Consider the following 23,696-nt stretch of genomic DNA (forward strand, 5'->3'; position numbering starts at 1 on the left):
ATGTGTTGTTGCAGAAAGGAACAAGATATAAATAAATGAAAGTAAACATGATGGAGAATCTTTTAGGAAGAGACTAATTAGCTTGCTTGTGGGTTTGGGTTTGTTTTTTTTAGTTGCTGAAGGACTTGTGACTTTGTGACTGTTGACTGTTCGGAAGTGAGAACAATGAAAAGAATCCTTGTACATAAATTACACAAGGGAGGTTCTCAAAGGTAACTGGAGCTGGCATATGTTCTTTGACAGTTTTCTACTGCTAAAACAGAAATAAGTCAAGTCAGGAAAATCAGATTTGTACTTCTCAGACCACATGCAGCACATGTGGATGAGATACAAAAGATCTGTAGCGTGCTATCTGTATCCTGGTATCACTTTTACACCGTAGCATGGTGGTTTTCAATTTGCCTTTTTCGTATCTTTTAGAAGTAATTTCCAGTCATCTGTCCAATGGTATCCAGATTTTAAAAGCTGGAAATCACTGCTAAACAGTCCATGCAATTAATCTGGGTTGATAATCCATTCTGACTGGCTACTTTATAGCAGCACGGTATCTCAGTACTTTTTGAAATAAATATGAAAGCAGGTTTTCAGGAGGCAGGCTGTGCAATGAATTTGTTTTTTTATTCAGAATACTAGATCTCTTTTTCAATCACCAGGCATAGTAATCATTGGAAACTCATGGATATAGTAAGACAAGTTTCCTAGAAGACAGTATATTCTTAGTTTGGTCAATGTTGTCTGATTCACAGATGTGGGTTTAAAATATGTTATAGCTTAAACAAATGTATTAGAGAAAGAGTTTTAAATTTGGTGCTTTGCAACATGATTTTGACATAGTCTCAAATATTATTTTCTAATTTATTTGGTAATCATACTGAGAAGACCTCTACAAAATTTTAGAATGGCAGTTAAATGACTTCTGTGAAAACTGCTTTGTTATCTATGATAAAATTTAAAATGTGCTAGATTACCTGTTGATTCTAGGTTTCCAGCACAAATAGGCACGGAACAGTATCCTTTAGTCAGAAGAAAATTAAGGACAGCCACACTTAATTTGGCAGCTGAAAAATCACTTTGCTACGAGATCACGCTTATAAAGTAACTACAGATTGGGAACAACTATTTTTGATATCAGCCATGTGCATGTGAAACCTGCCAGTGCATGTTCAGCAGTCAACCACCATTTGTGACACTTGAAGGAGAATTTTGATTTACAGCATTCAGCAATTGTCTACATATAAAAGCATTCATCACTGGCCAGCTGTACCTCTTAGCTCTAACAGCTTGCTGTCATGAGTTTTTGGTATTAGATTGACACAAGTGTTGGGGAAGGAGGGAATGGGTGGTTTAAGGTAATTTTGAGTTGTTTCCTTGAAATAAATTTCTGGGTTTTTTCTATTTATCACTTCTTAGATACAAGTGTAATATTAGTTCAAATTGTTCCATTATAGCAGCAATTTAAGACTTTTATGTTCTTCATGGCGTTTAAGAGCTGGTTAGTAGAGAAGGTGACGTGTTAATGCCTCTAGTTGCATGTTATTTCTTTGTCTATGTTTGTCTGTATAGTTTCCAATTGCAATTTTGTCTACCTAAGCAAAGTCACGTGCTCAGAAATTTAATATATGTTCAGACATTCTGGAAACCTTAGTTTTCATTTACCCTTCTTAAAAGTAAGGATTCTCATACTGTAATAGTTGATGCAGGTCTGAAGTCAATCTCAAATACTTGCCAAGGAATATGAGAGTGGTCATCCTATTCTGTTGTCCAAAAAATGCATCTCTTTTATATATTTAGTTTGATGTTGTTCTCCTAGTGATAGGGAACTGTGGTTTCTCACCACGACAGCTCATAGGCAAGAAAGATAAGCCATGTAGGCAGGTTGTCACGTATGTGAAGAGAATGATTTGACAGAATTTGAACAGGAATGCCAAGGAGTACGTTCCTGTGCCAGGCGTAGAAAGGGAATTCACAAACTTACCATGGAAGAAAAATGAGTTTGCGTAGGATACACATGCTTTAGTGAAAGGTAATAATCTAATGCTTCTATCTCTCTTCTTTCCAGTGGAGAAAACACCCAGGCTGTAGATCACCCATCATATGTTCCTGCAAATGGGACCTCTGGTCTTTTTGGGTTTTTTTAGGACAGGATGTCTGGGAGAACTGAGGAACACAGGTTGATATGGAACTGACAGAGGTCCAACAGCATGAAATACATTGTCATGGTGCTTATGTTGGGAGCAAAACTGAATTTTACTGTGAAAGTAAAGCTGAAATTCAGCCACTGTTGATTTTTTTCCACCTTGGAGGCATATAATGATCTCTTGCTACTGTTACATTCAGAGTATAATTACTGTGTGTAAAGTAATTACAGCTCTACTACACATAACTTTGGGATGAAGCTCAAATCCCTTTTGCAGGCTTTAATAATGCTTCAGCCATATCGCCTCTTCTGTGAATCCTTTTATTTTAGGTACAGAAGTAGGAAACATTTCTCTGTGGCACTATTTGTACCTGTAGTTTCAGCTCACCTAATGTCCTAGAAGGAACTGGCTGTCAAGAGGAGGGGATGGTTAGAACCAGTGAAACGAGGTCACTTCTCTCTTACAAGCCAGCACAAATGTTAAATTCAGTTTTAATCCTCAATGACTTTTCCGTGCAGCTGCTCTGGACCAGGGACCAATCTCCCCCGAAGGCTATGCTAGGGGTCAGAGCAAGAAAGGAGGGTTCACTCATTAAAGAAACTTTATTTGCATCTTACACTTAGTTCAGTTTACAATGTTTCTTCTCAAGTGTTTTTTTTTAAGCCGGCTGTTATTGTAGAACACCTTTGATTAGATTAAATACCCGTGTTATTTTACAGCTTTTCAGGAGTGTAACTACCTGATCTCTTCACCTCTTTAAATATAGCTTATTGCCTGTATTAAGACTGAACACGTGAAACTGAAGCCTTTTAAACATATATTGCTATCCATATGCCGTTGTAGACTGTTCACAGTGGCTGGCCCTTTCCAGTGTTCTCACCCTTTTCTGAGAGTAAATTCCGTGAGTCAGATTTTGCAGATGCGATCACACCAGACTGCTTGTATCGCAGCACAGATCCCTGTGGGACTTCAGTGTAAACACTGCTCACATGCTCCTATACAGTTTCCTATCTTTTAACTTTTTCTTTATCCTTACAGAAAGATAAAGATCAATGATAAAGATCAATCAGCTCAAAATTTTACATTTGTTAATGTAGCTATGTAGATGTTAATGTAAATATCCGGGAAGTTCTGCAGAGTCTTTTTTTTTTTTTTTAACAACAAAGTTCTTAGCTGCCGGCAGTGTAGTTGTGCATGGAGATGCAAGTGTAAAATACTCATTTAGCTGGCTCTTAGAGTCCCAGCCTGATTGTTCAAAAGTGATAGACACACTCAGTTCTCCCCCATGCCTAGAAGTCAGGATTAACGTGATGTGACTGAAGTTAAGACATTTTGTGTTTCCTTTATGTTGCAGCTTTGAGTCCTCATGATTAGTGTCACTTTGTGAAAATCAAGTTTGTCCTCATTATTTTTTTTTTCTTTTTTTTTTTTTCTCCTAAATACAGAAAAACTTCACTGGCCTAAGACAGAGCTTTCTAGGAAATCAGTCCTGAGTCTGGAAGTATATAAGCTGAACATTAATAATGAAAACAGTCTCCAGCATCCACCTTCCGGCATCCTTAAGGACATTTTCACAACAGGAACCAGCAGCTACAACGTCCTTCTGCAGAGCAAGGAGGAGAAAAAGCACCACGCTCAGAAGCAGCCCTCCGCCCACCACAAGAAGCACAGGAGAACCGCCAAGTGCTGCTGCAGCTGGCGGGGCGGCGAGCCCCGCCGGCTGCAGGTGCCGCTGCCCGGCTGGTGCTGCGGGCCCCGGCAGCCGCCCCTGCTGGGCCCCGGGCCCGTGCCCGCCGCCCTCCGGCTCGCCGCCAGCGCCGCGGCCAGCGCCGCGCCGCCGCCACCACCGCGGCCCAGGAGCAGGAGCAAAAAGCACTCCGGCCTCACCAAGCCAAAGCAATCCCAGGCCGCGAAGAGCCGCGGGAAGGAAGGCGATGCCGCTGGCCAAAAGCTCTGTTTGCTGACGGCAATCAAGCCGTCCAACGTGGAGAAAGAGAAGGTTAAATTTTTCAGCTCGGATTTCACGTACAATCCGCAGTTTGAGTATGAAAACCCTGCTCTGCCAAACGTGTTAGCTAAGCACAGCCATGCATCCGACAGATTCCTTAAGCAGGTATAGTTACATTTATTCCCCTCCATTTCCAATGGTTATTTCTTCCTACACCTATGTGGTATTTGGCTTTGTTTATAGCAAGTAATTTCTCCTTATTCTCCCCTGCTGTTTGAAAAATGCATCAAAGATAAGAATGCACTAGTAGAACTGAAATAAAATCTTACTTATTAAAAAAATTAAAACCTTCCCAAAGTTCACAGGATTTTAAAGCATAAAGGCACAGTTCCTTCTAAATGGGTTTACATGAAACATAATTTAAAGCAGTAAAGTTTTTTAGGCAATGAAGTACAGGAAAAATACAGTGCCCAAACAGGCAGAGGAATAAGGCAGCATAGAAATCCTGCCAATCCTCTTGGTGACACAGGGATTGGGAGGGTATAGCAATTAATTGAGGTCGTTCATTATTGGATAAGCATATGTTGATGTTCCTTGTTTTAATCAACTTTGAAAGGGTATTTGAATATGCATTAGACTCAGTTAAGCAGCAGCCAAATTCCATTCCAGAGAGAGGTAAATTTTAAGAAGACAGTTTTGGTTTTTCATAACATGCAGCCACACTGGTAGCATAGCTACAGACATTCCCATTCTGTGTAACTGCCTTGGCTTCCTACCTGAGGTACAAAAAGACCTAAACAACACACACAAAAGCCTTGCTTTCAACTTTGACCTAAGTGGCAAAACCCAGCGCTTATCTGTACAGTAGCAGAAGCAGTATTCTTCCCACTTTTGCTATTTTTAAATGTTTTAGAGGATTTTTTATTTTAAAATGGTCCAGATCTTATTTAAGTCTGACAAGCTTTTTTAAACAGAGTCATGTTTTCAGGTGATACTTAACTTTCAAAGGCATTCTGCCATTCCATGAGTTTCACTTCTTTGTGATATGAACGTTTCACTGAAAATGAAAATTCCTGGTGGAAAAGATAGGTGAGTTAAAAGGATTAGGGATTGTAAGAACTGATTCCTGACTTGTGAACAGACTGATTTTTTTTCTTTTTCTAAATCCAAGAATGAACAAAAGTGTTATTACCCATTACATCATTGTATTGATAGTCTCCATTTTCACATTGAAAATATCTGTATATTTTAACAACTCAGTTTCTGGGTTTTCATTAAAAATTTATTTTCTTTATGAGAAAAGGGAACAGCTATTCTATTCTTAAAATCTTCTTCCATATTTCCAAACAACAAACTAAGTCGTAATGACACCAAATAAAACTGCTCTTTGACTAGGGCCTTTTAATAGGTTTTCCTTTGATTTTTTTTTTTTTTGGTAGCAATATTAGCAACATAGATGACAGCAAATCAACAACTACTGATTTGACAAACCAAATTTAATACAAATTATCCCATATAGTGTGAGCTAGGAGAGCCTTAAAAGTCCTTTTATGCGTGATGATTTTCTGGAGCAAGCCTGTCTTTGGTTTACCCTTCTTTTAACAAAACCCACTAAGCCTAAGTACTGAATATTTTAACAACAAATTATTCCTCAATACTATTCTGATTTGTAACTCTACCTTTTCCCTGTCCATAAAAAGTATGGGAAAATAAAGGCTCTGTAACAACTTTATAAAAGGCAGTGAACGATTTAATATTCAAGGAAGTATGATATTTCTGACGATTAACAAGGAAGATGTAAATTGTTTCATAAGATTTAGTCTTAGTCACTAGAAAAGCATGTATGCAAAGTTCAGCTCCTAAAAATACCAGACAGAAATACCTTGCACTTAAAAAGGCCCAAACCAGCAGCTTTAACACAGCTCCAAGCCCAGCAGGTGTCACTCTCTCTCTCTCATATCTACAACTAGCTTTAGAAATTTTCATCTCCACGCAAATTTGAATTTAATTTCATGCAAATTTACTATCCAGAAAAAGCAGCATTAATCAAAATTTTAATCAGCAAGTATTGTAGGAACACTTGCTTTTCCTCATTGCTATTTTTTTTTCCACACAGATTTTACTTGTCAGAAGAAACACGTAGGTATTTTACAGGAAGTTAAGATCAGAAAGGATGACATCAGTGGCAAAAAAAGTACTCGCAGTATCAAGAGCTGGGTCTTGCAGTAAAAAATGCAACTGTGTGTAGTCATCCTTTTTGCTACAAGAAGGTTCAATTCAGTTTTGTTGGGGTTTTTTTTTTAGGCATATTTGGCTTCTGTTTATTGCTCCACTTATTTTAGAAAGGCTTGGTAACTGTGAACAGAGTTATTCCTATTTTTTTTTTTTCGACAAAAGGTGCTCATGGCAACTTACACTTGCTTGCTCTTTTATGAGTAAAAAGCTCGTACAGTCAGCTCTTACTGACGGAACCCACCATTTTTAGAGGGGCCTTTTAGGATGCTTAAGTGAATTGAGTTCAAAAACCTGACATTTCACAATTTTAGGGAATTTTTCAGTCATGTCAAAAATCTTTTTACTTACAGCTGTGCATAGCCTGCTAGGACATTAAAACAGATTGTGTTTTCTTATTGCCCTTTCTGCATTTGTGCATGTCTATGAAATTGGTTAATATAGCATTACTGAAATATGTCTGGAAGACAAATCACACTCTGCCCCATTTGTTTATTTTTTTAAAGGCAAAGAGCACTGAAGATTTGCAAACCCTTAACCCAGCAATGCTGCAGTGGGGAACACACAGGCTTGTGAGCACCCACTTTACCCCATGCCTCTTCTTAAATCAAAGCTTTTAAACCTTGGGCACAGCCCAACACTTTTATTGATTGCCTTTCACAGACACAGAGAAAACGTTTTTGAGATATTAATGCATTTTAAAAATGCTAATTTTAGTGTATTTCTTCTCATTCTGTGTTCTGTTTGTTTCTCTCTTCCTACTTTATGATATTTTCTTCACAACAAGGTTTTTTCATGAGTCACACAATAAGGTGCCTTTAGACAAGTACACTGGAGAATAGAAAATAGCATGCAGATTTGCACTTTTCACATTGGTTATCATATCTGATATTACAGAAGTTAATTCTCTTACCACTGTTTCAAGGTCACTGCAGCAGCTCTGTGCTCTACAAGTTTTCTGGCTCAAACCACTTACCTCTCATTGTGAAGTTTCTTAGCACTCAAAGTGTTTATTATTCTCAGATGCAAGAGGTGGCAATATTTGCTTAGAAATAATTGTTCCCTGTGTTTGCAGAGCAGATGAACTTAACAGTTGCAATTTGCTGAACCAAAATCAGCAAGTTGCAATTTTGGGTAACATGTTTCTTTGAATCATACAAGGCAGCAAGAATTCTATTTCTATATGCATTTAAAAAACCAACAAAAAAAAAAAAAAGAAACCCAAACCCAACCATCATCAAATGACAAATGAGCGATCCCTCCACCAAAAGAATTATACATCTTCTTCCCTTGTACTCATAAGAGTATAGCAGTTTTGAGTTCATAAATAAACCGGTTATACCACATTACAAGTGTTTGTGTGACACCTTTTAAGGCAATAATAAAAGTAACCTACAATTAGCAAATTTATCAGATGTTGGGAAAAAAATTTAGGTGGAGCTGGAAGGCTGAACAACATGGCATTCAACACTGAGTAATCCTTTGCTATGTCCAAGTGATGTCAAACCTTGGGCATGTGGAAGATTCAAGAGCATGACACTGTCTGTAAAAAGCACTTAATTGTAAAACACTTCATTCTCCGCTAGTAACAAATTCCCTTGTTAACTAAGATTTGTAGGTAAGGTGTGCTAATACATAACACAAAGCATATCAGGCCATCCAAGTGGCACAGATTCTCAGGCTCTGATACAAACAAACTCTCTTCCCCTAAAGGAGACTAATAGATCACTTCTACTAATACCACAGTAGGAAAATAGCTTTACTTCAGAACAATCTCATACAAAAATCCAGTGAGTACTAACTCCGAAGTCTTTACAAGGTAATCTAGAAATTTTCAATTAAAAATATTTCTACCAGCTCTAAATTACTTAAATGTGACCTTTATACCACTAAGAACAAGCATACAAAAGAAAAGCCTATATAAACACTGACTAAAACCCAAAATACTACAGCCTGAGGGAACTAGCCTCAAAAATCTACACTTACCTTCCTCCCACCATTCCTCCTGAGCCAAACAGCCACCATGTTATGGCTGTTGATTAGACTAACAAGCTCAGCCTGGTACTAAGTGTTAGCTAATGATGCACCTTGGAAGCTTTTTCCCCCCAGCAGATATTCAGGAAGAAGGGCAGTAGCGTGTGTCTGTCTTAGAAATTTTGGCAGAGGCTGCAACCACTTTGCAGCAGAGCTGCTTCTGAATGCAGGATGTGGCTGGCTCAATTAGGGGGCTGACTCCTAGAGCACTGAGCCCCTTCCCTGATTTGCTTACCTCACACTATTCACAAGAGGTGTTATCAGTACATATTTCTACAATAACTCTAAACCACTGGGCTGTGTTGCTGAACATGGTGACTTGGGATTCAGAGACCTACTTGGTTGTAAATAATTAGTTTTAAAAAGCCAATACCACCATAATCTAAACTAGTCAATTAAACAGCCTTGCCTTGCTCTTGTTGGTGCTTCTGTGTCATTGCTTTCTTGAGCATCTGTAGAGTTGACTGTGCAAGGGGGCTTGTCTTGGGATTGCTGCTTCTTTTGGCACTCTTTGGTAGTGATCAGAGGGATAAGCAGACATTTTAGGTAATATTGAAAATAAACAGGAATTATTACTCCTAACCAGTAACCTGGTACAGCCACATTGTTCTTCTTTTCTTCCATTTTTTTACTTGTTGTTGGAGAGTTTACAGTTTGGCTTCAGGAACTGCAGCAGTACCAGTGTTCTGCTGGCCCAGAGGCTGGAAAATAAGCTCACAGTTGGATGCTGCAGTGGCAGCAGCTGTCACACCGGTCTGGATTTTCCCCTTTCCCAACCAGTTCTTGCAACACCTGACTGAGTCATCTCACCTTGTAGGCAGGTGCAGAATCCCAAATTAAGGGCTTGGTGTTGTAGTCAGTGCCTGGAAACCAAACATTTTCCAAACCTTTTCCACTCAGGAGCCACCTCCAAAGGGAGTGGTTGTGGCAAGAAGTGTCCAAACCAGGAACATTACTGGGGATGGGGCTCATCCCAGTGTCAGGGCCATCTGCCACTCCCCAGAGATTTGTGTGCAATGTGTCTGTGTGTGATGGCTCTCCCTGTTGTTTTGGTGCTTCCAGCCACACCCGCCTGCTTGGAAAGAATTTTCGGGATTTTTTTCTGTTTCACTTGAAACAGAGTCAATAGAGAAGGTGATAGGGATGAGCTCTCTTCTTAGTAATTTCTGAATGTCTGTTCAGCAATGACGAGTCTTAAGCTTAATGACTTTCTCAGTATGCAGGAGTTGCAACACCTGTCTGGATGTGGATGGAATGCCAGGATCTGGGTTACCTAGCATGGCATATAAAGAAGTTGCCCCTTGAAGCTGTGAACTCTGTCAGGTTGAGGTAGGAGGGGTTGGAGTGGGTCTTTGTTTCTTCAGGAGGACCTGTGCCTGAAAACCTGCTTTTTGTATTGTGCTGTTGATTGAAGTATCTCACAGCATTTAGGAAAGTCTTCAACAGCCCAGGAAGGTGCCTGCAGGCAGGCAGAGATAGGGCTTGAGTCTCCTGACTCCCAAAATCCTGCTGCCTCCTGTAGCATCAAGGTCTCAGCTCCGGGGAGTTTACTGTTATAGACAGCCAAGCAGGAGGTTTTCATGTGTTCAGTGCTCATTTTCTCACTGTTGCAATGAAGTGGTTTTAGAAAATGCCTGCACTCCAGCTAAGGTCAGAGAGTCTTCTGGGATTTCATTTCAAATTAACTTCGGCATCCTAGAATTTAAGTGGATACTTAGTCTTATAGATTGAATTGAAATTTAATATCAACAAGTTGTGAAGACAAAGTTCATGCTAGAAGATTGATTGAGAGATGACTTCTTCCAGAGTGAACAAATAAAGTTAATTAATGTTCATAGAAACCCGATATACCAAACAACTAGTGGGTGACATAAATATCTTAAGGATCTGGCACCTGACAAAGGAGACTGAAGAACTGTTATCATGAATTGTTCAGGCTACTGGCTGAGAATAAACTTCCTGGGAAAAGGGTGGGAAAATTTAGGTTGCTTCTTCAACCAAGGATTTTGTATAAGACAGGCAAATGTCTCAGCATGTGCAGACACTGAAAAAATTGTAAAACAGATAATGTTTTTTGAAGATAAAATTCATGGGTAATTTTAAAAAAAGGAAGAAAATGGTTTGGAAAAATATACAAGACAAAGAAATACTGAACAGTAGGTGCAATATTTTTTGACATTCAAGTAAGTGACATTTCCCTCATCAAAGAGCTATTAGACTTTAGGAATATGTCTAGCTATCATTTATGGTTTTCAGTAGCAATTACTCATGGTTGCTTAGTTTCAACTTGAAAAACATTAGAGAAGGATTGTTGGTAGCTGTGAGAGATAAAAAATTAATCCAATTTTTGTGGCACATCAGTCAATCTGCCAATGTCAGAGTTACATAACTGTAGACAAACATGTTCATGAAGGGATATAAGTGTGTAATGTAAAAAGAGATTCAGTCTGCTTGATTTTCACCTTTATTGTTAGTGGTATTTTCTTAGCAAGAACATTTATTTTTTAAGGTAGTGCCATGAGCTTCTGTTATCAAGTCTATGACAAAAAGCTATTCCCTGTAGCTGGACTGTTGCTGGGAAAGAAGTTATTCCATACCACATTTTCTTTTAAGGGTGTGAAATGACTTTATGGAAAGAAGATAACTGGGGATGAGCGTTTCACACCCCACCAATAAAATCTTCAATATGCAAAGTTCAGGTCATGGTTATAGGCACTGCACTAAGCTTTGCACCTATAAGGGACTTCTTCTAGCAGTAATACGTTGGAGAATTTTTGATACCACTCTATTTATCTCATTAAATAGGCCTTCATTTTGGGGGGTTGTAAAGGAGTACTGTGGTTTAAATGAAAAGTTTAAATGAAAGTTCTGTAAATAAAAGTTCCTGCTCTCTCTCCTCCTTTCTCACACAGACACCCATTGGTACAAGGGATTTCATTGTAAGGAGACATTCTTGTAGAAGTATCATTGTTAAAATTATAGTTACACATCTGCTTAATCATGGTTCAGTGTTTCTAAATTAGAAAATGCCAAGAAATGAAGTGAGAAGACAGTAAGAGTTGATCTTTTTCAAGTTCTTCAGAAAAATATAAAAAGAAACATGCTGTCAAACTGGAAATGTCCTGGAGACCTCTTACATCTGTTTTACCAGGCAGTTGTACAACATTGCCAAAATTAAAGAGAAAATGGGTATTATTTCACTAGACTGATAATCATTTAATCATCATACTGATGTATGTGGGTCTAAGATGAGTTGATCAGAATGAGTTTTTTTAGTACTTTGGCATTAATGTACATCTGAAGATGGTATAAATTCATTGCAGAGCATGTCAGCATGTATTAAATGAGTACAGCCTGTTAGTGACTGCCAGTGAGTTAAGAAAAGAAGAATTTTAAACTAAGGAAAGAAGAGAGATTGAGAGGAAGAATACAAGTGTCAGTCTGACACGGGGATCTTACTGCACTGATATTTGCTATGCTTTTTCATTTTATAGTCCATTAATATTATGAAGCGAACATTGCAGAAATATGGGAGCTATGAAAAATTTGAACAGGCCACTGGAGGCAGCTTGCTGACCAAAAGTCGCATCTGGAATCACGTCAGGAAGTACATGGTGAAAGAAGGCTGTCTTGGTGAGGTAAGTCCTACACTGGATCAGGAAAAAAACACTAGGTAGACCTTAGACATTACACAGGGATGGACCCAAGAGACCATCTGGGAGGCCTTTTCTCCATAATTACAAGAATATTCCTTACATCATACTTTTCTCATGGCTAAGCCCAGTCCAATGTTTGAACAATTGAAACGACACAAATTCATTGTGAATGCTTCAGTCATCTCTCTGAGCCTGTTTCCTGATTCATATATGCTTGTTCTTAAACTCTCTTCTTTTGGGAGTACCCAAGAACGACACCCTTCCTTCCCTCCTTTTTTAAGCTACTTGGAGACCAGCACATTTCCATTTATTCATCAGTTCTGCCATCTGTTCTCCTGTGTCAAATTATTTACCCCAAAGGAAAGAGTTAAGAAAAGGCCAAGAAAAATAATCAGCAGCCCAAGAGAGTGATTTATAAGAAGCAACACAAATGAAAGTGACATAAGTGAATAAAAATGTCTGAAAGAGCTTGTGGGGCTGGTTTGAGTGCTGTTTTTTTTCCTGGCTTTAACCATCTAATTTTTTAGAGCCCTGTGAAAAAAACTTTATTTTCTATATTCAGAATTTTAGAAGACCACTTTGATGAAGTTACATGAAATTGCTTGGAAAAGTCAGATGAAATTGAATGTATAAAAAAGGGATTAATCCAAAATGAAATTTCCAAATGAAAACATCAGATGACAGTGTCAAAGACTTGGATGAGATCACTGGCGGTGAGCAAGAGGAGTCTGGAATCATGAGACAAAAATTAATTTCCCAGAAACTAGGTTTAATTGGTAAATACAGTATTATTAGGAGAAACTGCTAAACTCATCACACATTTTTGTGAGACTGTGATTTGACACTGATAACCAGACTTTACCTGTGTTTCTAAGAGTGGGATTAATAAACTACAATTTAGAGCAAGCAGAAAATATTTGTATGTTTTGTGTTTTCCTGTGCTTTTATCTCCCTCTTCATTTTTTGTCTTGATTTGACTTCATGGCAGCTGGATCCTACATCCTCATCCAGCAACCCATGTCTTTCTTAATGAAATGCTTCACTTTTTCTGTGAAAATAGGGTTAATACATCATGCTTAGGATGGTCTAAAAAATGAAAATACTCTCTCCATCTGAAGAGGGGTTAATAAAGCTAAGTGGCACCTTTAAATCTAAATGTTTTGGAATACACCTATTTTTCCTGCCTCTTAAATGCAAGTTTTATGGGACTGACCGTTTGCTATTGAACTTGAAGCTGAGTGGTGAGTACAGGGAAGTGTCATATTCATGCCTTTGATCCCTGCCTTAGTATCCCTTTTTTGGATACTAAAAAAAGTAATCTTTCTTTACAGTAGTCTCTCTTGTACTCTTCTGAGTGGTACTGCTTTTTTAGGCTTTTCATTAAGAGGAAAAGGTGCTTAATCTTCAACAAAGGGTTTCCCTTTTCCCTCTCAGTCACTTGTTTAAAAAGGCTTTTTGAAGTCAAATAATAAAATATATCAATATGCATTAGTTTCCTTCTCTGCCAGTTTTTGTTTTGATTACCAGTTTTCCAAGAGAGAAAAGGAAAGCGAGAACTATTTTGCTCTATAGAGCAAAAACAATACCAGTATTTCGGTATTTCAAGTCTGCATCATGCGACAGGAGGAAAAGTACACAGTACTTCCCCCTTTCATTCAAGTGGCTTTAGAATTACAACTGAAATGCTTTCAGACAGCTAATTATATAGATACCTAGTGAATTAATGTATTCTCACCTAGCATTTTCAGTTCTCAGTAAGATAATTCAACACATTTCAAAAACTGGAATTTTCTCTAATTTTATTGTGCATGCAATTGCTCCCTGCTCTCTGAGTCTAGTCAGTGTTACCATACTAAATTTTTCAGTCTCATGTTGGTCGATCTTCACCCTCAGTCACCCCAAAAAGTCTGAGGTTCTGTCAGTAGCACAGGTGAGTAGGACAAACTCGTTCAGAAGGCTCTCTCAGGTGATTGCTGATCGCAAGACAGAGTTGTGGAGGGCAAGAGAAATTAAATAATGGAAGGGCCAGAGGAAAAAGCAGGAACAGGAGGGGAAAGAGAGCTCTTTCAGTTCTACCTGAACAACTCTCTCCTCTTCAGATTGTGGTCCATCTCACGGAGGACCTGCTGTCCCGAGCCTCCATGACCGTGGTGAACGGCCGCCCCACTCTCACCATCAATGTCTCCACCGCGCGAGAGCACTGGCTGGAGGGGATGCTGAGACACGAAATTGGTATGAGCATGACATCCCTTCTGCAGGCAAAGGGGAGTACTTGCATGCATTCTTACTTACAGCGCACTGATGGGCCAGGCACTGGACAGATACAGAAAGAGGAAACACCCCTGTCCAAAGAACCTGTGCTGGAGGTATCTTAAAGGGGTGGAGAAACCTTTTTGTTATAGCAGCATGCAGTAAAAGGATTCCTAGGGTTCATGGACATTTAGCATTTCAGGTCAGATCCAGAGCGCACTTTTGAAGTAAGCCTACCAGCTAGTCCCACTTACAGCACTCAAGTTCCCATGCCAAAGGAATCTTGGAGCAGGCAAAGAGTAATCCTTTCAGATGATGCTAACCCAGAGGCTCTGCTCCAGGGCATACCTTCTGTGCTGTCACTGTTCAGGGACGTTTTGCTCATGAGAGCAATTTTTTTTTTTAACTACTCTGGAGTTTAAAAAAAAAGGGGAAACAAAAATAGTGTGACCGTTCAACCTCGGCTCCAGTCATGTCACTTTACAAACCTGCTCCTGTCACGCTGCTCTGCTTGCAAATATAGGCATGCTTTAGGTATGAAGAATTTACCCAGTGATCCCTAAACTGGTGTAAAATTGCTGTGGTTTTGCATTACACAAGGTTGGCCCAGTCCTGTGGAAAAATTCTACTAATTTTTCAGTGCATCTGTTTCAACTAAGTACATAAAAAATGGATAAACTTGGCTAGTGCCTGAGTATCCATCATAGAATAAACCTTGCAATTATCTAGAACCACTGTTACTCACATTTTAAGGGACATAGAATCTTCTGAGACTGCAGTACGGCTGTTTAATCACCTTCAGGAGGCAACATTTCTGCCCTTTTACTTTGATTTTCCTTCCTGCTGTTCCCTACGATACCTAGCCCATGCCAGAGACAATTCAGCTTGTAAGACTTCCAAAAATTTCTTTTCACAGATTTAGAAAGTCAAATCCTCCTGATAGTTGCATTCCTTAAGCATTTTCAGGAATTTCACTTGCAGTCAGCAGGTGAATATTTGCATCTTTGACAAAATTCGCTGTTGTAGACAAGGCTAAGGTCATCGCTTTTCCCAGTGCCCAGTCCTACCAGCTCAGAATTCCGAAATGGGTATCTCCTTATATATTTTATAATGACTTGTTAGTCTTTGGATGCTTCTGCTCTGAGTGCCACTAAGTCCTTTTATTTTTTTTTTTTTTTCAGGAACTCATTACTTTCGGGGTTTTAACAACAACAGCCAGCCTTGGTGCAACCGTAATGGACGTAGAAAACACGGGTTAAAACCAATCAACCCTACTGAAGAGGGGCTGGCGAGCATTCACAGCGTCCTGTTCCGCAAAGACCCTTTTCTTTGGAGAGCGGCCCTGCTCTACTACACAGTGTACCAGGCCAGCCAAATGTCCTTCAGTCAGCTTTTCCAGGACGTGGGGAAATTTGTCAAGGACCCCAATACTAGGTGGGATTACTGTGTACGGGCCAAGAGAGGGTGGACTGACACTTCACAACCAGGTGAGTTCCCCATTTGTGTTCTCTTGTTTTGTACTTCAGGAAGGATTTCAGAACATGCGTTAAGAGCTCCTTAATCATGTCACACGGTAAAAGCTTTGCAAAAGGAAGAAATCGGACTCCACACTTTTTGAAATGTGGTCTCAGGAATTCTGCTGTGGAAAACAAGGCTGAAAATGCTCATGAGTGAGACCTTCAAGCTGAATCAGTAGAGGATTTTTTTTTTTTTTGTGGGGGAAGTGAAACATAAATGCAAAACTTTGAAAAGATTCATATTCGCAGTTTGACCTGCTTTCTACAGATGTAATGTCGCCTATGGTTATTCACGGACCCTATCGTCTATCTTCTATCTTCTATGTTTGATTTCTTTTTCTGGCTAGTGGTTTTTTTCTTCTAGCTAGTTTTTGGAAAGGTTTTCAGAGTCAGGGATATAAATACCTAGTTTTTTAAAATAAAATTGTTCTGCTCATAATGGCTGCTGAGAACATGCTTTGAGCAAACACTGATAGAGTGCAATGTATCTCCATTCCTTTCAGGCTGTTTCAATAAGGACCAGGTGTACTTGGATGGCATCCTCCGAATCCTGAGATACAGGGAGTCCATTGATTTCCATCTTCTGACAGCCCTTGGAAAGGTGACTGAGCTCATTATTCCCAAGGGTACTGTTTTATCATTTCAGCCTGCCTGTAACGAGCTGTGAGTCATGGTGCTTTTACTTTGAGCTAGAATTCTCTGCTCTGTACAGCACCTTCAATTACACTGTGCAAGTTGCAAGTATTTTGAGGTCCTAAAAATTTTTACCAGCTTGTCCTCATTCTTCACTTATCAGATTAAGATTTTTATGGGCATATTTCTCAGACTTTCCTCCCTTGATGGGATACTACTTGACTTGCCGTATAACAGACTGCCTTGGCCAAACAAGACAGGTACTAGATAAGGCAGTGGTCCTAGCAGAAAAAAAACTGAGCCATTTGACATTAATGCACCCCCGTTCCACCACAAAGAGTATTTCATCTCAAAGTTCTCTCACTGATGGCAGGTGTTTTTCAAAAATGAGGTATAATGATATTTTTCAAAAATATTTTTCAAAAATAAGAATATTGGTATTTCTACATTCACAGAATGTGAATGAATTTTAGGTCCATTCTAACTCCCATAGCTTGTTTGTTCTCAAATCATCCTAAGAAGTGCAGAAATTTTGTCACACTTCCTGAACCAAATCCTTGGGTTGCTAAGCTTTCACAGTTCATTAAGCAGGGTTCATACTCATATAAACAGGGAGTCAAATTGACTTGAGCTTGGATTTAGAGCTGGTATACCAACATTTCTGCCTACTTAGCAATCAATGGGTGATAAAGGGAAGGGGCGTATTATGATAGAGGGTTCTGGTCCACATTTGAGTTTTCCCTTTACTGTCAGAAACATCCTTATTGATAAGCAAGAGCTATTTAGGTAACTGAACCAAGTTAGGAAGCTTTGAAAATAAAATCACACTGCCAAATAAGTCTGCAACTTCCTCTCTGAAATTTCCTTTTGCTTTAAGCCTGCTTAACTCCACACAGCTTCTGCCTGCTAAACCACTGAACACACAGTTCCTTTACTGCTTTATGCCTGTCTCTCTTCAGGGAGTCTGCAGGTTGTCAGGCCACTTGAAGAACACACTAAGTCATTCCTCATGAAATTACAGATTCCACTATGATCCACATTGCATGGCACCCACATTAAGGGTCTACAAGCAGTTTGTTTCTAGCAGTATGATAATTTATAAGTGCTTGACTTTACAACTTTTAAAATGTATTCTGAATGGTTTAGCTTCAGACATCTGCAGTCAGGCTGGAAATTTGTGTATCAAAGCAATGCCTGCTCTCAGCATCACACATTGGTTGAGGTCTGCAGAGATCTCTCAACATCATCTAGTCCAACTTCCATGCTTAAGCATTGTCAGCTAGAGCAGTTTGCCCTGGACCATGTCTATTTGGGCTTTGAATATCTCCACTGATGTTAACTCCACAACCCCTCTGGGTGGCTTGTGCCAGTGTTTTTCCACCCTCATTGTACAAGAGTGTTTTTTGTTCAGATGGAATTTTGCATATTTTAACTGCTGCCCACTGGCTCTTGCCCTGCCAGTGTGTGCTGGTGAGAAGAGCCCCATTCCCATGTTTGTACACACTGATGATTCCCATGAGCTTGCTTTTCTCCAGGCTAAACAGTTCCAGCTCTCTCAGCCCTCACAGGAGAGATGCTCCGGTGCCCTAATCATCTTAGAGACCCTTCACTGGGCCCACTCCAATATCTCTATATCCTCTCATGAAAGAGAGAAGTATAAAACTCACACTGGGATCTAGCCTAGTGGTTTGTCACCACTTTAAATGGGGGATTTGTTTTTTTAATGTGGAATGGGAGGATCAGGTTGTTCCAAAGGGAGCATTAAGCTTGGCTGGCACATTTTCCAGGTCCTGCCTTCCTGTTGCTTCTGACATTACTAACAGTGTAGAACAGTGTGGTGTGGATACATGCAAGCTGTTCAACATACCTAGAAGTGACTAAGGAAAACACTTGAAACCTCAGAAAAGGTGCTTCTTAAAAGGAGCAGTTTTAAAACTTCGCAAGACAGAATCAAATATAGGATGCACTGCAAAATATTCATGTGGTAATTGCATGCAAATATTGCTGAAGAGAAACAGAATGCAGATATTGGGTGCCCTTGAGTATAGCTTAACCACCAGAGTTTGAGAAAGTAAAAGCAGCAAAATATCACCTACTGTTGTGTTTCCCAAGAAACACATGAGCACATAACGAAGAGCATAAGTAAACCTGTTTTAGCCTCAGTCTTTTTTATCTAATGCAATGACTAATAACATGTGGTAAGGAAGACAGCCTATTTCCACCACAGGATGAGATTATGTTTTTGATCTCTTCAGAACGTCAACTTTGGTAATTTTTTAGCAATTTCAAGGACTGGGGAAATGCGTTCCATTCAAACCATATCTCAGATTATAGATACATGTTTCTTGTTTGCAGCAGTAACAGAAACCTCTGAACATAAATATGTGGGGGGAAGGATCCTTTTTCTTTTTTTAGGCAGGAAAAGAGGTAGAATTTAATGGCATGTGGTGCTGTGTCTCCAGAATGAGAGATGCTATGGTTTTGTAGAGCTCCTCTGTATCCACTTCTAAGTAAATTAATTAGGTGTGATGCCACATGATCTTCAAACAGCAGTACCTTAGTGACTTGAATAAGCCTGGGCATGGGTGTCTGTTTGTTTTCTTAATTGGTTGCATCTTGTCCTTGCAACTAGAAAAGCACACTTGTGTACTCAGATGCAAATTGATTCTCTTTGTGGACTTCGTTCCAATTATCATCGCTGAGATAGGCACCTGTCTCTAGGGATCAGGTTTAGCAATCTGGATTACATTGTCCTGTCTTTCCAGAAAGCCCTTTCCTGCCCTTTTCACATTGGTGAATTGTTCATGCACACTTTAATCACTGCCGAGTAGAAACCATCACCTGCCAAGAGGGCAGGCTGCTTCCAGGGAGAGCAGACTGTGCAGGACTCTGCTCCTTAGAGGAAACATGGGGCAAAAAGGTTGGAAGCAGCAGGCTCCACTCAAGCTACCTGGCACAATCCTCCTGTAGAGAAATAGGATGTGCCAGCTAGTAAGCACAGTGAGGCTGTGGGCTTTGCCAGTGCATATGCTCCTGTCTCTAGGGTGCCCAGAACACACAGCTTGGAGACAAAGTAAGAACCACACAAATTTCATCACACTGGACAGCTGCCCAAGGGTCCAGCTCTGTGCTTCCATGGCAGCTTGTGCCCAGCCAAGGCATTCATCCTTTCTGGACTATCATTCACAGCATCTTGAGCTCCTGTGATTAGAAGTCCTAGCTTATAGAAACATAAGACTTTCCATTTTCCTTAGGGAAAAAAGCTATCAGGTCCTGTAAGAGCTGCAAAATGAGAGTTCAGCACCAATACCCAGAAGGCTCTGATGCCATGAGGCAAACCCAGTCTCCACTCTGCTATTGTGTAGGGAAAACAAAAAAACTAAAATTGAGATGCTTAGGTATTGTTCATGCTGTAGTTAGTTACTAGAGGTGCATTTTAATTCAGCTTTGCATAAGCACATTTACTAGTGAAAATGAAACATCACAGTTCAGGTCAGCTGGCACCATGCATTTCCCAAATTGTTTCCTGTGCCATGCCTGTCCTGCCCTCCCTTTTGAGTTCCTTAGTCTTTTGCACAGTGTTTTATTCCATTTTCATGTAAATCTTTCTGCCTTGTTGAGAAGACATTCCAGGACTCACATGTGCACCATCCTTTCCCTCTCTATTCCTGCAGCTGCTGTAGATGATTCTCATTCACATTCCTACAAATCTGTTTACTGATTGAATCAAAAACAGAATCAGGAATTATGAAGGCGTTTGCTAAATTTACACTTCTTTTGCATCTTCCACTAAAGCACACAGTTGCTCATGTTTTCAAATGGTTCTCCAAGATTTTAAATTCCCCTGCTCTGAAATGTTTTCTCATTTACAGGAGAGAAATTATAGCAGCAGTAGAGAAGCAATGGGACTATTCTGCTAAATTGACCCATGTCCTTCCTTACAGATCTCATATGAGGACGTGGATCGCCTGAAAGGATTAGCTGTGATTGAGAACATGAGGGTGCCACACTTCTTGCAAGACCATGCCCGATACATGGAACATTTGAAAAAGATCATGGAAGTCAATGAGCTGACTGACGAGGAGCTCCAGGATCTCATAAATTAACAGACCTCCATTCACTTCCTGTGTGAGGATGTAGAACTGGACTTCCCAGAGCTTGCAAAAAAGGGACTTATGAGGGATGGGAGGGAAGAGTGGCCAGAATATGTGGAATTCAGAAAAAGCCCCTTTATGTCCTTTTGCATTGTGATTGTATACTGATTATTTTTAAAGGGATTGTGCATTTTTGTAAAATTTGGCTAAGAAATTCCTCTGCAGTGATCTGTCAAATCATCTACGCTGTTTTGTGTGCTTGGTATAGTGCTCAGTGCTGTCTCTTGTAATATATTGCCTTTTCCTACCCAGGTTAAGAGGTGGAGGAAAGGAGACAGAGGAGAAATTCCCCCTTAGTTCACTTTTGTTTGCCTTATCTTTGGTCATAGCTGTCACGGTTCATAGCAATAGAACTGCTGTAGATTATGCTGTGTTACTGTCTGCATAACTTTCCTATTTAGTCATCATTACAATGAAAACAAAGTTTAAAAGCAGTGCACAGAAGCAGGTCTTTGTGCCACAGGACTGAAGTCTGTAACATTACAAAAAGTTTCAGGGTTTTTTGGTTTTTTTGTGAGATGATTAATGTTTAAGAAAAGAGAGAAAAGGTAGGTAGTGCTGTTTTAATGACTGTAAGCAGGTAGCAAAGCTTTCTCCTTCATTCCCTCAAAAAGTTACACTGTTTTACATCTTTATGTGTACAGTACTTGTTTCAGGAGGCTGAATTCTGGGAAGGGCCTCTCTCCTTTGAGGACTAGTATAGCATGTCTAGGAAATTCAGCATGGCAGTGTTTTGGAAGGAGGATCAAGCAAAACTGTGATTTCATGACCTATGGTTCTAAATAAATTCAGGAACACAGGGCCACAATCCAGCACAGCAGGCAACACTCATTTCTTTGTTGGGTCACCTGAGCCTACAGAGGATCAGGTCACATTTTTGAGCAGTACCCCCACACTACAGCAAGCTTGAGCTTCCAGAGCTCATTTCAGAAACAAGATGTGACTGGGGGAGTGAAGACAGCTCCCAAGTGCCCTATTCCTGTGTTCTAACAGAAGTGCTGCACCACTCTGAAGCAACTTTACCTCTTTTTTAACTGCTGGTGCTATATCCAGAACCAAGGAGAGAAAGCTCCTTACAGCAAAGAGCTTTCTCTAGTCACATGCTGAATAACTTAGATGATGCAAGAGGACCTACTACATAAACTACATTTTCTGATTGTGGAGTATTATGGAATTGGTGAGGCAAAGTATATAAGTATTCTGACAAAGGGTTTTGTTTTAGTGGACAGAACTTTACAAGGGCTTCTCTGAACTCCTGGGAAGCAACTGTGGTCAGAGAGGCTGGGCAGAAACTAGTGGGAGCCTTGGACGGGGCTTCTGCCCTTTCTTAACCTGCTGCTTTTGCCCACTGGTAACAGGCCTGGCATGGGATAAAGTGAGTAGATGGGGCCAAGGTTTCCTCCGCACCACGTTTGCATGGACCTGAGCCACAGTATCCCTCCCCTCTTATCCTGTTCTTTAATGTAACAAATGCAATAACTCTCTCACCTTGTTTTACACCCAGGACATTACAGTAAGATCTTGAGAACACATTTTTTGATCCATAGGAAAATCTGTGAGGAAAAGGTGGTGGTTGGCTAAGAGGACTGAAGGTTTGTGAATAATCCCATAAAAGGAGCTGCCTTTCAGATACTGTTGCAGGTTGTTTGCAGTGGCTAGCTGGCTGGCTGCTGCAAAAAACAAAATGTGTTCAACAAGCATAAATTTACTAAATTTAGTTATTTTCAAGGCAGGGACTGGAGAACTGCTTGCAGCAGCCTTAATTTTGTGTTGTCAGTATTGTTCAGGAGCTGAAAGCCTTTCAGCCTGTGTATGCTGTTTTCTCTCCTCCTTCAAGCTGCCTAGTTTGATCACTGGTGACTTTGCCTGCCCAGCTTTGTTTTAGAGCTGTGCAGAGCAGACACAGTGTTGCAGCAGCCTGACAGGAACCATTTGCAGTCAGTCACGCACACGTGCTCCAGGTTTTGGCTCCTTTGCCAAAAACAGCAAGAAAGCCACATGAGACTGAAGTCAAGCCAAGGATTACAGTCAAAAGCTGTCTTTGGAGTCAACTGGGCAGAGATCATTTGAGCTACACCGTGGAAAAATCTGGTTCACTTTGCTGACCCTGGGGTATATGAAATGGACAGTCCTTTAAGAAAGAAACAATTCTGAACTGATTTCATTCTGACAGGAGAGATCCCTGCCTGTCTCCCATGACTTCTACATAAGCAAAGTGATTTTCCTCCTCCCACAGTAGTAGCAAGGGCACGTGCATGTGTCCTCAAAACCAGGAGGCTGTGCTAGTCACACTTCTGCCACAAAATGCCATGCTTGCAGGCCTGACTCTTACCACTCTGTAGCCCTAAGCACTACTACAGGCCTTTTTGCTTTACTTGAAGACCTGCATCACCTTTTTTGCAAAACAATAGGTGCCATTAAACTTCCATTCTTCATTATTCTTGAAACAGATTTGCCTGGTGCAAAGTTTGGAGTCTGGAAGTGGTCAGTATCAATATGTAGCAATAGGCAAAGCTGTCAGCTTCTGTTTATGGCATCAGACATGTCATTCCTCCTTTGTAAAAGTGTTTCAAATTTTGAAGTGTAGCTTTTGTGAATTTTCCTGAATTTTTGTTTTTCACTATGAAGAGGCTGGTTACTGAGTTGTGATACTGAAGTTCTGTGACAGAGTGTGTGGACAGCAGTGGTGAGCAGCAGTGAGCTCATGTCACTGCACAGTTTCATGGTGTCAGTGCTGTGTTGGCAGCCTTTCCTGGCTGCCTGTCTGGTTGCTTTGCTGTGTATCTATGTCTTGCTATGTTATTCCTATACAGAAACCTGGTCAGCATTGGAAAAGCCTCCCCATTTCACCTGACCAATTTTGAAAGGCATTTTATACAACTTTTACAAATAAAGACAAAATAATGACAGAGATGAGAGTACTGAAGTGTTACATCATGTTGTGTGAGAGGTTTACTCTCTCCAGTGGCCTCGGCTCTCCAGCAACTGGGACATCCTATGTTTTGTGTGGAAGACGTGCCTTTCTGACTGAGTTTTCAAAAACATCACTTAGGGTTGGGGTCACAAAGGATCTGTTGAGGTCTTACACTGAGTATGGCTCTCCCTGCTCAGACAGAAGGCCTGGCTGCTCATGA

The 23,696-nt window shown here is 40.2% G+C and overlaps 1 protein-coding gene across 1 annotated transcript; it reads left to right on the forward strand.

The window, feature by feature from the left end:
- The first annotated feature begins 383 nt into the window (after positions 1-383).
- On the forward strand, positions 384-23,471 carry MATCAP2 (microtubule associated tyrosine carboxypeptidase 2). The gene is made up of 7 exons (XM_066189346.1): positions 384-447; positions 3,584-4,251; positions 11,847-11,990; positions 14,108-14,240; positions 15,440-15,745; positions 16,279-16,376; positions 20,353-23,471. The coding sequence occupies exons 1-7, from the start codon at positions 384-386 to the stop codon at positions 20,512-20,514; spliced, it is 1,575 nt and encodes a 524-aa protein (XP_066045443.1). The 3' UTR covers positions 20,515-23,471.
- Positions 23,472-23,696: the final 225 nt, after the last annotated feature.

This window comes from Chamaea fasciata, unplaced genomic scaffold (assembly GCF_029207755.1).
Source record: "Chamaea fasciata isolate MVZ Bird 193981 ecotype frontalis unplaced genomic scaffold, bChaFas1.0.hap1 SCAF_1, whole genome shotgun sequence".
Lineage (NCBI taxonomy): Eukaryota > Metazoa > Chordata > Aves > Passeriformes > Sylviidae > Chamaea > Chamaea fasciata.

Bases quoted from the DNA above. Each gene is read 5' to 3' on its own strand.
- MATCAP2 (XM_066189346.1), top strand. From the start codon at position 384: ATGGTGGTTTTCAATTTGCCTTTTTCGTATCTTTTAGAAGTAATTTCC. The intron at 11,991-14,107 runs GTAAGTCCTACA...TCTCCTCTTCAG, and splicing joins AAGAAGGCTGTCTTGGTGAG to ATTGTGGTCCATCTCACGGA. The intron at 16,377-20,352 runs GTGACTGAGCTC...CCTTCCTTACAG, and splicing joins TTCTGACAGCCCTTGGAAAG to ATCTCATATGAGGACGTGGA.